The sequence below is a fragment of the Stegodyphus dumicola genome, chromosome X1 (assembly GCF_044657685.1).
Source record: "Stegodyphus dumicola isolate Sdum_Otavi_A_Nest chromosome X1, ASM4465768v1".
Taxonomy (NCBI): domain Eukaryota; kingdom Metazoa; phylum Arthropoda; class Arachnida; order Araneae; family Eresidae; genus Stegodyphus; species Stegodyphus dumicola.
The window spans coordinates 84,334,570-84,347,052 of NC_140780.1; the positions used below are offsets into that span (position 1 = coordinate 84,334,570).

The following is a 12,483-nucleotide window of genomic DNA, read 5'->3' on the forward strand; positions in this document are numbered from 1 at the left end:
TTTTATTTGCGCGATTTATAACGGGGAAAATCGTTACTCCTTTAAATGTATGTTTTCCGATTACGAAAAGTTTGCACTTGTGCATTCCTGCAGCATTTCCGTCAGCTAAAATTGTTAGTATCGCTTTGAAATCTTTGACACCAATTGGAGCCTTTTCTGTAGTGGTTGTCAAGGTATTTCGCGGTACATATTGCCAGAAAAGACCAGTTTCATCAGCGTTGCAAATTTGTTCTGGAGATAATCGTTCACTAATAATGAGTTCAGTAAATTCATCTGCAAATTGTTCAGAAGCTTCAATAGCAGCTGAAGCATTTTCACCTGAAATTTTTAATTGTCTTATACCATGGCGATTTTTAAATTTATTAACCAACTTGTCGAATATGTGCACTCAGTGTTTAAGTTCATTTCTTCATGAAATATTTTGGTTTGAGCCATTAGCATTGGACCCGTCAATGGCACGCCATCGCTGCGACGCTATCTGACCCATTCTTTCATCACTTTGTCATGATCGTGACTTTCAGCATAACGAACACTTTTGCTGTTATTCATTGCAAGTGGGGTGTCGAAATCCACAAAAAATTCAAAAAGTTCCTTTTTTTTTTTTCTTACGTCATATACAGTCGACTTTTCAATGCCATACTCCTCGCATAATTCTGAGACGGATATGCCTTTATCCATTTTTGCAGCAATGCCACTTTTTGTTTAATGGACATCGAAACATGTTTTCCCTACTCTTTTCGACATAATCGAAAGTTCAAGCTTAATTTTTATAAAATTGCTCTAATAATAACAGTCTGCAAAAAATAATAAGGTGGATCAAATTAGAAAATTAAGTAGCAGCGCAGTCTGATACATTAACGGAAATGCCTTAAAATCAGTTAAGATAATTTTAGCCTAGCTTAATAGCGTCCGTTATACATTATTGGCTGTGTTAAGGCTTTATCTAAGGCCGGCACTAGATACCGCCCGGTGCAGTCTCTGCGGGTCATAAATTCTGCTACAACACGCCTTCCTAAGTTCTAAATTTTCGCCGCGCCTAAACTATGGATCTCGGTGCTTTCCCTAAATTATAAAAAAATTCTCATACCTTAATTTTGCCGCTTGGTGCTTCCCCAAATTCCAAAAATTGTGTCTTCACTAAATTCTGCCGTCCGGTGCGGCCATATGCTGCCGCCGCTTCTGGGTTATAGTGACTAACAAATCAGTTATTCTGGATTAAAAAAGCACTAAATGTAATCTTTTAGCCTATGAGTTTCATTAACAAAATCTATTTTTAGCATATGAAAAGAAAATTTTGTTGAATTTTCCTCGTCAACATTTTTTAGAGCATTTAAAAATCTATAATCAAGCGTAATGTTAACATAAAAGGTTGCCATACTCTTGTTATTCAATTACTAATATAAAAAAAGTTTAGACATCACTGCATGAGTTATTACTGAAGCTGTCGTGTATTGATAAGCATGCGGTGATGAAAGCAAAATATAATAAATAATGACTCGCCAGGTCGGCGTCAGGGATATAAAATATGTGAATGTTTCGGTTGATATGTATGCCAAATAGATACTCAGCTACGGAGACAAGCCAAATTATTAATTTCACAAATTTCTGTTTACATGATTATTTTTTTATAACGGGGTATTTTATTTAGTGGCTAAGTGAAATTAAGAATCGGAATTTTTAAGTGAAAAATCTCCACATGTTGTATTATGGAAGGAAAAATGAAATGTACATGCGTAAAGCATACAAAAAAAAAAAGGTTTACGGCTTTGAGGTCCGGATTTTAGATCATTCCGGATAATGGACGTCCGGATTTTGGACTTTGTACTGTACTACTACTACTACTACTGAAAAAAAAAAAAAAAAATTATAGAAAAAATTTTTTCATTTTTATTTTACAGTAGTGTGAATTTCACGTAATAATGAACGACATTCCTTACTGTGTTCACAATATTGTTCATAAGGTATTCTACTGCTATATTTTAAAATAAGCTTAATCCCTGTTGTACATAAATCGAGTAGATGCTTCTCGGACGTTTATATTTTTATTAACTGAAGAAGCTAGATAAATACTTATTATCTTCTACATTTTTAAACTATGTAATTACAATATATATCTATAATTTCAGGAAAAGTATAAATAGCCTTTCTTTCAGTAGAAATTGCATTCTTGTTCCCTGAATGTGGCTCCAAATACTTTCTCAGTTTATAGTAAATTAAAATAACTATAAATTTTCGCAATCTGAAATATGCAATGAAAACATCTTCTGGCACAGCAAAAGCATCAACATATTTTCTACAAATTCGCCGCCGATTCCGAGATCTATGACCGTATTCTTCATTTAAATACGAAAAAATTAGCGGCGAAAACACATACAAAGCCATTGTCTACTTAGAATGTCAACTGGACAAGCCTGATTGATGACGGGGCAACACTTTTCCGCGCGCTTCCGAGGATTTCTGTACTCAGATAATATGAGGTGTCGGGAAGACCTGTTTTTCACTAGCAGCCCACAAACTGCTGTCGATTCTCGGAGAGTAGAATAGGCATCCAGAACACATTTGACAGGCCTGCGAGCATATACACTGGTTATCATAAATTAAGGAAAAATCACAAAAATAGCGATAACTCCCTCAAAAATAAGCCAAATCGTGTAAAATTTGAATATGTTGCCAAGTAAGAGTAGCTGAGTAAAACTGCGATATGCAAATTAGTGGCGCTGCTTTCGGAATACGTTATCTACGAGGAGCATAAAAGTCCATGTTTGAGAGCAAACCCACATATTTCACTGTGACAGTGACATCAGAAATCTGAGATAGCCAATTCGTAACAATGACCTCCAGGCATCATTTGCCTGCAGAACTGCGATGGAGAGCCACTGGGAGACTAAAGGCAGGACAAAGTCAAACAGAAGTGGCCAGATGGCTAAATGTGAGTCCTTCTGTGGTTCATAGACTTAAGAGGCAATTTCAAACCACACATTCGGCATCTAGGAGGTTCAGCCAAGGACAGCCAACTGCTACGAGAGCGCCGATGACCGATATTTGACATTATGTGCACGCAGGAATAGAACCGCTACTCCGACTCTTCTTAGATCCTCCCTTGCTGCAGCCACCGGAAGGTTCGTGTCAATGTCAAATGTGCGTAGAAGGCTTCACGAAGGTCGTCTCTATATGAGGCGACCAGCCCGTCACGCCATAGGAGGGACCGTTTTCTGTGGGCATGACAACATGTCCACTGGACGCCTGATCAATGGAGGGCGGTTCTCTTTACGGATGAGCCCAGGTTTAGTCTAGAAAGGGATAGCAGGCATTATTTTATATGGAGAGAACCTAGAACCCGTTATCATCCATTCAAACATCCGTGAAAGAGATGCATACGGAAGGGGCAGTGTCTATGTTTGGGGCGGTATCTCTTTGGGTGGGCGCACAGACCTCCATGTCTTTCCAAGAGGAACAGTGAATGCTCAGATTTATAGAGATGACATCCTTGATGTTTACGTGCGCCCATATGCCGGGGCAATAGGTGATGCTTTCCTGCTACAGGACGACAACGCAAGACCACACAGGGGTCGCATCGTAGATGATTATCTTCAACAGGAAACAATTATGCGCATGGAGTGGCCAGCTCGATCCCCGGACTTGAATCCTATCGAGCACGTTTGGGATGCTTTAGGGAGACGTCTAGCTGCTCTCAATACGCCCCTCAGACCCTTGTTGCGCTTGCAACTGCTTTGCAAGAGCAATGGCTCTCGTTTCCTATGGAACTGATAGACCGCATAATTGAATGCATCACACATCGATCCACGTGCTGTATTGCTTCTAGAGGCGATCATATTCCATATTGAAGGTACTTTTCCTATAGCATACTGACACCTTCAATTTGTCATTTTATACATGTGTTAATTTCTACATTACCATATTTGTCTGGTAATTTCTTTTTATGTTATTTGATACCTTACTATACGTTGTATATTGTGGGTAAGTTTCATTAAATTCTACATGTAACGTTTTTAGTAATCATGATTTTTCCTTAATTTATGATAACCAGTGTAGACTAATCTGTCTCAAACATCTGTACACGGTTTGTCTTGAAACTGTCGTACCCCGTAGGTACCCGTAAGGATAACTGACGAGACAGGTCTAATGCTCTGCTCCATCTGCTTCTTTTGGCAGTTACTATCAAATACTGGTCGTCATTCAGAGTTGTCACTCGGAGACAACCTGTACTATAAAGTTTACTAACAGTTCCATCATTTTAGAATCCTTGCCAAAGACTAGAGATGATACTTTGGACTATTCCAAGTTCCTCGGATATTTCCATCAGAGTAGGCCCAGATTCCAGATTCGGTTGTGCCACTGAGTGGCTTATAGAACGCTTGTTAACAATTTTAGTTCTTTGCTACCATTCCTTAACACTTCTCTTACACTGTCGTCAATGTGACGTACTATCGGCGTCATCTAATAGCTTCCTGTAATTTGTATATTATTCTTGAAGATATGTGCGATAATTCTACAGGTGAAACTTTTACTTTTGAATTCGATTTCCGTGCGATTCTGAATTATCCTTAATTTATGGGCATGACTGTAGTTTGTCATACATAATTTAGTCCAGAAACAGAGGCTTCATGAAAAAAGCTCCCACCCACATGTCAAAAGCTTATTCTCCGGGAATAAATTTGAGTGCGAGCAAATTTTTCATTATTAACCTGGTCATGCATGTCTAATCCTAGTGACTTCCCATTGCAAACATTTTGGATGATGTAACCAGACCAAAAACCAGATGTCTAATACCCAGACCACCAGCCATTATTTTAACAAAGTTTAAAAGTGGAGACCATAATACTACAAATAAAAATAAAATAAAATAAAAAAACGCAGATGTGCTAAAAAATCGATTTTTTTCCTAAGTGAAATTACGGCATGCCACTTTGAAATACCTGCTGGCTAGAGAAATCACATCTAGCCTATGATAATGCACTGACTGACCTTAGCCGTGACCCTGCTTCTGGCTTTTGAACTGCTGTGGAGGAGAAGGGATTTCCACCTTTCTATCTAATGTAAACAATAAATGAAGCCCCAAGACATATTTGTTTGGACTGGGATGATGCTCATACTAGTTCCGTTTACTGGATTAGCAGCATGGAAGAGAAAAAGAATTACATTCCGAAGAACCTACGTTCACTTAACATAGAAAACTGATCATACTGATTTTCTTTTGCTGGCTTAGCAGAAGGGAAGTGAGAAAGAATTACATTCTGAAGGATTTAAAGTTTAGTTAACATAAAAAGAAGTAAGCTTTTAATTAGCTTTGTAAATTTAATACAGTTTATTACTTATTACTTTTTGCAGGCTATTATTATTGCAGCTATCTTATCAAAATTAAAGATTGAAATTTTAATTCTGTGTAAAAGTTTCCAAGTTTGGAGCTGTAGCAGGATCTGAAAGTGAATGCATACTTGCTTTCCATAGTGGCTTGGTGAGACAAAATGGCAATTTACAATTTGGGCTTAAGAAAGTGCAATTTCAAAATTATGCAAAACAACCTTATTCTAGTGTAGATTTTGAATGCTCATAGAGGTCAAAATTTTCCAATTAAGAGAATTAGTGAAGAAATATAGGGATGTGAAAATAAATGAAGCTGATATAACAGTTTTCCATTGTTATGGCAATGCTGAATCAGCAATCAATCAAAGACAGAGAAATCTGTCTTATGGTTTTTAAATCCAGAAAACACTTCCACTGGTAGTGAAGAAAGTGACAAAAAGGGTTGGGAAATGGAAAAGACTGTAACAGTTAACCAGAGATCTCAACAAGGCTACTGCAAGTGAACAATGCAGCTTTGTACCAAATAAGAAATTATGTTTCTCAATAAAATTAAAGAGAAAGTATTAGCCTGACAAATGAAACAGCTTAAATAACTTACACTAAAAGAAATGTTTAATAAAACAAACAAATACTCAGCTTTTTTTGGCATGTGTATGCATAAATTTTGATTCTCTTCAGATCTAATAGCGTCATCTAATAGCTTCCTGTAATTTGTATATTATTCTTGAAGATATGTGCGATAATTCTACAGGTGAAACTTTTACTTTTGAATTCGATTTCCGTGCGATTCTGAATTATCCTTAATTTATGGGCATGACTGTAGTTTGTCATACATAATTTAGTCCAGAAACAGAGGCTTCATGAAAAAAGCTCCCACCCACATGTCAAAAGCTTATTCTCCGGGAATAAATTTGAGTGCGAGCAAATTTTTCATTATTAACCTGGTCATGCATGTCTAATCCTAGTGACTTCCCATTGCAAACATTTTGGATGATGTAACCAGACCAAAAACCAGATGTCTAATACCCAGACCACCAGCCATTATTTTAACAAAGTTTAAAAGTGGAGACCATAATACTACAAATAAAAATAAAATAAAATAAAAAAACGCAGATGTGCTAAAAAATCGATTTTTTTCCTAAGTGAAATTACGGCATGCCACTTTGAAATACCTGCTGGCTAGAGAAATCACATCTAGCCTATGATAATGCACTGACTGACCTTAGCCGTGTATGCAATATTTCTAGAATAACTAAAAAAAATGTTTAATAAAACAAACAAATACTCAGCTTTTTTTGGCATGTGTATGCATAAATTTTGATTCTCTTCAGATCATAAGTGCTTGATTATTTCGTAACAATCATTTTATATTTTTAATTTTATAATTGATCTAAAAATGGTAAATTTAAATTTTATAATTGATCTAAAAATGGTAAATTAAATAAATGATATTTTGATCTAAAAATGGTAAATTTTTTAAATCTAGAATAACCAAAGTCCCAGCAATTCTGAATCTAGGACTTTATACTGCATTATGGCAGAAAAGACTCCGTTCATATATGCACTACATATGAGGAAAGACATAAAAATCTTATCTAGCCAGCCCATCAAACAGATTAAATAGACTTTAGGACAAACCACAAGTGTTTTTCAGTTTTAACCACTAAACATTGGCCAGCTGAAATACAATCTGAAATATATGGATAAAGACAGTGAAGAAATTCAAACTTACTCTTCACATACATCTCTTGATAATAACACAGCATTTAATTAAACTAGTAGCATGGAAGAGAAAAAGATCTGCTGAAGAGACATTTCAAAATGCTCCCAACCCTTAATACTATGTGCTTACCCTTTTTCCTGGATTAAAAGGATCATGTTTTATTTAATTCATTTAAGATCAAAATCAGAAGTCTCCCGATTTGATTTTATGAAGAACTTACTTGGACCATCAGTTTCACCGTAACTATTAAGGAGAAGCATAAATTGCCATCTGAACACTCAACTGTGACATCCATTTAATCAAATTTGAAGGGGGGGACTAAACAATAAAGTTAAAAGAAAATAATAATTAAATTCAAATGATAAACTTTTTGTTGTAAAATTAAAGACAAATATTGACAGAAAACAAAATGTCTGATTGCCCAATTCATTTGTAGTGCCAGATGCACAGCTGGTGTTTAAAATTACATGGTAGTTGTAAAATAAGTGTCACAATTTAGTTCTATTTTATCTAGAACTCGTTATTTGATACTGATGTTCAATAAATAAATTTGACTATGTGCATTTACTAAAATTAATAAAAAATGCAATAATGCATGATTATTTATATTCAAGTATGACATGTTAACTTAAGAGTATTTAATTGAACCATTCTATTTAAAATTCATTGTGTATATATATATATGTGAATAAAAAATAAGGTAATTACAAAACTACGTTTCTTAAAACACACTTTGAATAGTTGGATCATCATTTAAATTGCTGAAAGTTTTCATAACACCAAATTAAGTTTGGTTACATAAACATCTGAGATATAAAGTCTTTGTTTACTATTAATGCTTTTTTTTTTTTTTTTAAATATCTCTTAATGCCTTGGTGACGTTTCAGCAATGTAATAGCAGTCCAGTCCTTACCATATACAGGTTCTGTTAGACTTGTTTTCACTATCAAGATATTATATACTTTGACTGAAATGTTTGCATGACCTCATTCTATCTCATAAGAAATCAGTGCATACCACTTTAAGTAACTAGGTAGCTGATGTGAAGGCATTATGTGTTATCATCTGCAATCTTCGACTAAATATTCTAACATAATAACCAGTTTGAGAACTTATATTGAGGAGGAGGGATATTAAATTAAAAGATTACATGGGTATACTTTGCTTTGTGATACCATATTGTACATAAGTAAAACAAAACTGCGTAAATAAATTTGCCAATTTTAATACAACTGAATAAAAATATATGAAAGACAAAACATTATGAAACACAACATAATGAGTACACAGCAAAACTGTAATGAAAATGTATTTTAAAACACAGTTTATAATAAGATTTGAAATATATAAACTTGAAAAAAAAAAGATAACAAACAAATAATCCCTATAACACTGGCATCTATACTTTTCTGCAGCAAAACAGCTTTAAAATGAATTAATGCTTCAAATGTTTTTGAATTTAGGAGGAAAACGTGAGCAGCAATTCAAGTAAGGCACAGTGAGTGTTGCAACACTTAAATAGCCTTTTTAATTTTGATTATTTCTACCCCCCCTCTTAAATACCTACTCAGAGATTTGTAAATAAAATATCTACTCAGAGATTTGTAAATATAGCATCACTTGCATTTTAAGCTGGACAGTTAAGTTCTCTTTATATAAGTAATCTGAAACTATATACCATAGATCCAGTCATGGGAATATTTTCAAAATAATTTTATAAGTAATATGAATGCAAATTGAAATACTCAATCCGTATTCCATCCTTAATATTTTCTTTCTAGTACTTCTGCTTCTTATACTATTGCATTTATACGCAAGCATGAAAACTGCATTTGGAAGAAGTACAAGATATAATATGTCATAATAAGAGTGTGCTTTCTATTTTATGATCATTAAATAGTTAATAAACTTTGATGCAATATTTTTTACTTGTCTTCTTTATGCAATATCCTGTTCTCGATTCTTGTTATCACAAAGTCTCTTACAGTCACATACATTAGTATACACACACAAGTACCAGAAGAAACATTAATTTATTGTTATTGGTTGAATTTGCATTAGATCTGTTTGGTCCTCTGATAGAACTGTATCTGTTGATTCTCCTGGTTCTCCAAACTAATAAAAATGAATATTTTGTTACAATTGTAATAAGGAAATACAAAAAGAAAATATAACCAAAAAAAATAAAGAAATATAACTATAAGGCTTTAACTAAGAAACTATACATTAAACTGCATAAACTTATTACATAAAAATGTTAATAATTCTACACATCACCTACAGAACATTTAAAATAAATAAATAAAAAAATACATAAGCAAAATTTAATAAACAATTATTTTAGTAAATGTCGTTCAGTTTTCCTTTTGCATGCTCAATCCATGACATGGTTTATCCAACCTAATAAAAAGGAATATTTTACAATTTATTATCCTGAAAAAATACTGTAACAATTAAGTGTATAGTGTGACATAATGCTCACAGTAAGAATTTAGTTGTGATAATGCCCATTTCAGTACACAGTAAACAAATTCCTGAATATTATGCATAGGAGGGGAAAAAAAAAGCTTCTAAAGTATTTCAAAATGTGAAACATAGTTTTTTAAAATACAGTACAAAGTCTAAAATCTGGATGTCCAATTTAGACTATTTTTTTCTTAATTTTATTTATTAATTTTTTTTTGAAATTATATATGTTTACTTGAATTATTTAAAATTGATGTGCTTTCCTTTACTTATATTTTGTAAGACTTGTGAGATATTTTGTGGAGCACAAAATTTTTTACATTAAAAAAAAATCCAAACAAACTGCAGTTTTTCTCTTTATAAAACCTATGCAGAATATAATACTCAAGAAAAAGCAGGTGCACCATAAAAGTGATTTTTACTTCAACTAACTGAAATTCCTACATTTTTCATTTTCAAACACTTGTGAGGCTGTATTGATGTTAGCCATTACCATGACCTTCATGAAGTCACCTTTCACAAAGATCATGCCATTGACCACACTTTCAGCCTTTGGGTGGTTTTGCAGATGTAAACAATAAGCCTCTGAGGAGACATTTGTTTTAGCAGGACATTACTCCCACTGGTTTTCTTTTGCTGGCAAATCACCTGGCAAATGATAAGAGATCCTGAGGAACTTCAGTCTTCATTTTAAAATAACGTGATAAAAAGATCTTGAGGAGCTTAAGTTTTCAATGAAAATAACAAATTTGCTCTTTTTTAACTTTCTAATTTGACTGGTAGCATTTGCAAAGTGAAAGCATATATCAATGTCACTCTATTCCTCAGCTTATGGATATTCAAGTGAAATGCAGATTTAAAGTAGCCTTTTTAAAATCTATGCTAAATCTTCTGAACAAGACCATTCAAGAATTATGACATATTTTAACATAAAACCTGCCCAGTAGAGGACAGCAATGTCACAGGAGGATATGTTTGCAGATATTTAAAATTGCATAGCAGAATTTATGGCCAGCTATCATATGTTATAGTGATGATGACAGTTATGAATTGGCAGGTTTCATTTACTGTATGCAAAAGAGAAAATTTTCTAATTAATGGAATTTGTGGAGAAAGGTGTAACAATAGAATTTTCTATTGCAATGCCAATACCTCAAACACCAATCAGATTGAAGCATTGCCAGACTGCGAAGTATGTAGTACAGTTTTAAATCTAAATATATCACTACAAATAGTGTAAAAAGTTGACAAAGAGGTTGTTGAAAATGAAAAGAATTTGACTGACAGTTTAGTGGAAGTTCTTCACATGGCAATTACAGTACTGAATAATGAAACTTTATAACTGAATAAGAAATTAAGTCCATTTATAAAATTAGAGAGACAGCATTACAGCTTACATATAAAAAAAATGTTTAATAAAACAAGAAAATAAATACTGAGCTCTTGTATGTAAATTTTGATTCACTTAAGATCATAAATGCTTCATTCACTTGATTAACAACTATTTCACATTTTTAACTTATAATTTCTACATGTCATCTTAGTAGATTTAAACTGATCTAAAATACAGAAATGTCTTAAATTCAGAACTGCAAAAGTTCTAATAATTCTGGATCTCGGGCTTTGCACCATATTAAAATAGTTAAAAAGCATGTGAAAAAGAACAATAAAAGGTTTTATAAGAACTATTCCAAGCAGCACATTAAAATACCTATCACATCATCATCAGTGACTTAAACATTTAAGGATATTATGATAGGTATAGCTACATCTTGTGGAACTGGTACTTTCAAATGAACTAAGGAAAGGGGTCAATACCAGTTTATTTCAGGACCTGAAAAAGGCAGGTCTTTACTATTTAATCTGATTTGGTTTCAATGTAGTTTCCTGATATTTTAACATTATGCATTTTATTATATTCATGCTTATGTTTTACCCGTTTTCACATTTGAAACCACTGTCTTAAAATAGAAGAGAAATATGGCTAAGTGAAACATAAAATTAGTAAATCAACAACCATGTGTTTGGCGTACATTTAGACCTGGACTAAATCTACAGCAAACACATGATTGTTGCTTTGCTAATATTTGTTTTAGTTTCATGTACTTGTTCAATCTCAGCATCTTGCAAGTTATATTTTTTCATTCAATTTTACAAATCCATTTTGCTTTAAACTTGTGTCTGGTACTTATTTGTTTATATACTTAAACATATCATAACTGGTGCATCATATAGCTTTTAAGTTATGCACCCCCAGAAAAAAATACTACCACTACCAAAAATGCACTAAAGATAATGTGGTCAATTCAATAAATACTGAAACTTACTTTCTTCACTAAATATACTTAAGAAAATTTAGTATGCCCCTATTCCATCACACAATTTTAAACAGCAGTCAGATTTCAGCCAGCTTTTTTAACAATAATACTCCATCAATCTGATCATTTAGGTCTTGCTACCTATTGCTAAGTCCTGCTGCAAAGTAGGACATACCAATGAGTGCAGAAGTACTTCTGTAGTTTCCTTCAATTAAAGTTTCCTTCAATTAAAGTTTGATGGGCATCTCAACTGCTGATTGTAATGGAAAGTCCATGTTATCTGCTTGTAATACTTACAGAGGATGTGTTGAAAACAGCAGACTATTCTCAAACATGAATGGATACACAGCACTTCTATAGTGTTGGTCATCATCATGATTATAATCAAGAGTTTAACCGAGATGAAGCATTGGTATGTGCAACAAACAGTATAGACAGTAAAATTATTAATATCAACAAGCAGAATTACCAATACTCTGCTTCACCAAATTCACAAAAATTACATCAAAGACTTCTCCACAATAAAAAAAAGAGCCATGGAATTCCTTCCATAGTATAGAATTTTTCATCATTTGGCCATACTTTTTTAAAATACTTTTAAAGGCAGAGGGGAAAAAATAAGGTTAATGTTCAATGGTATGTGGTAATGCT

The 12,483-nt window shown here is 33.4% G+C and overlaps 1 protein-coding gene across 3 annotated transcripts in view; it reads right to left on the reverse strand.

The window, feature by feature from the left end:
- Positions 1 to 8,257: 8,257 nt before the first annotated feature.
- LOC118182675 (KAT8 regulatory NSL complex subunit 2-like) overlaps positions 8,258 to 12,483 on the reverse strand; it is an 86,888-nt gene continuing 82,662 nt past the window's right edge. For all 3 annotated transcript variants that reach the window (XM_035352065.2, XM_085807787.1, XM_035352066.2), the window contains exon 9: positions 8,258 to 9,163. In XM_035352065.2, coding sequence (XP_035207956.1) covers positions 9,077 to 9,163 — 87 coding nt within the window. In that variant the 3' untranslated portion in view covers positions 8,258 to 9,076. The remainder of the gene's footprint in view (positions 9,164 to 12,483) is intronic.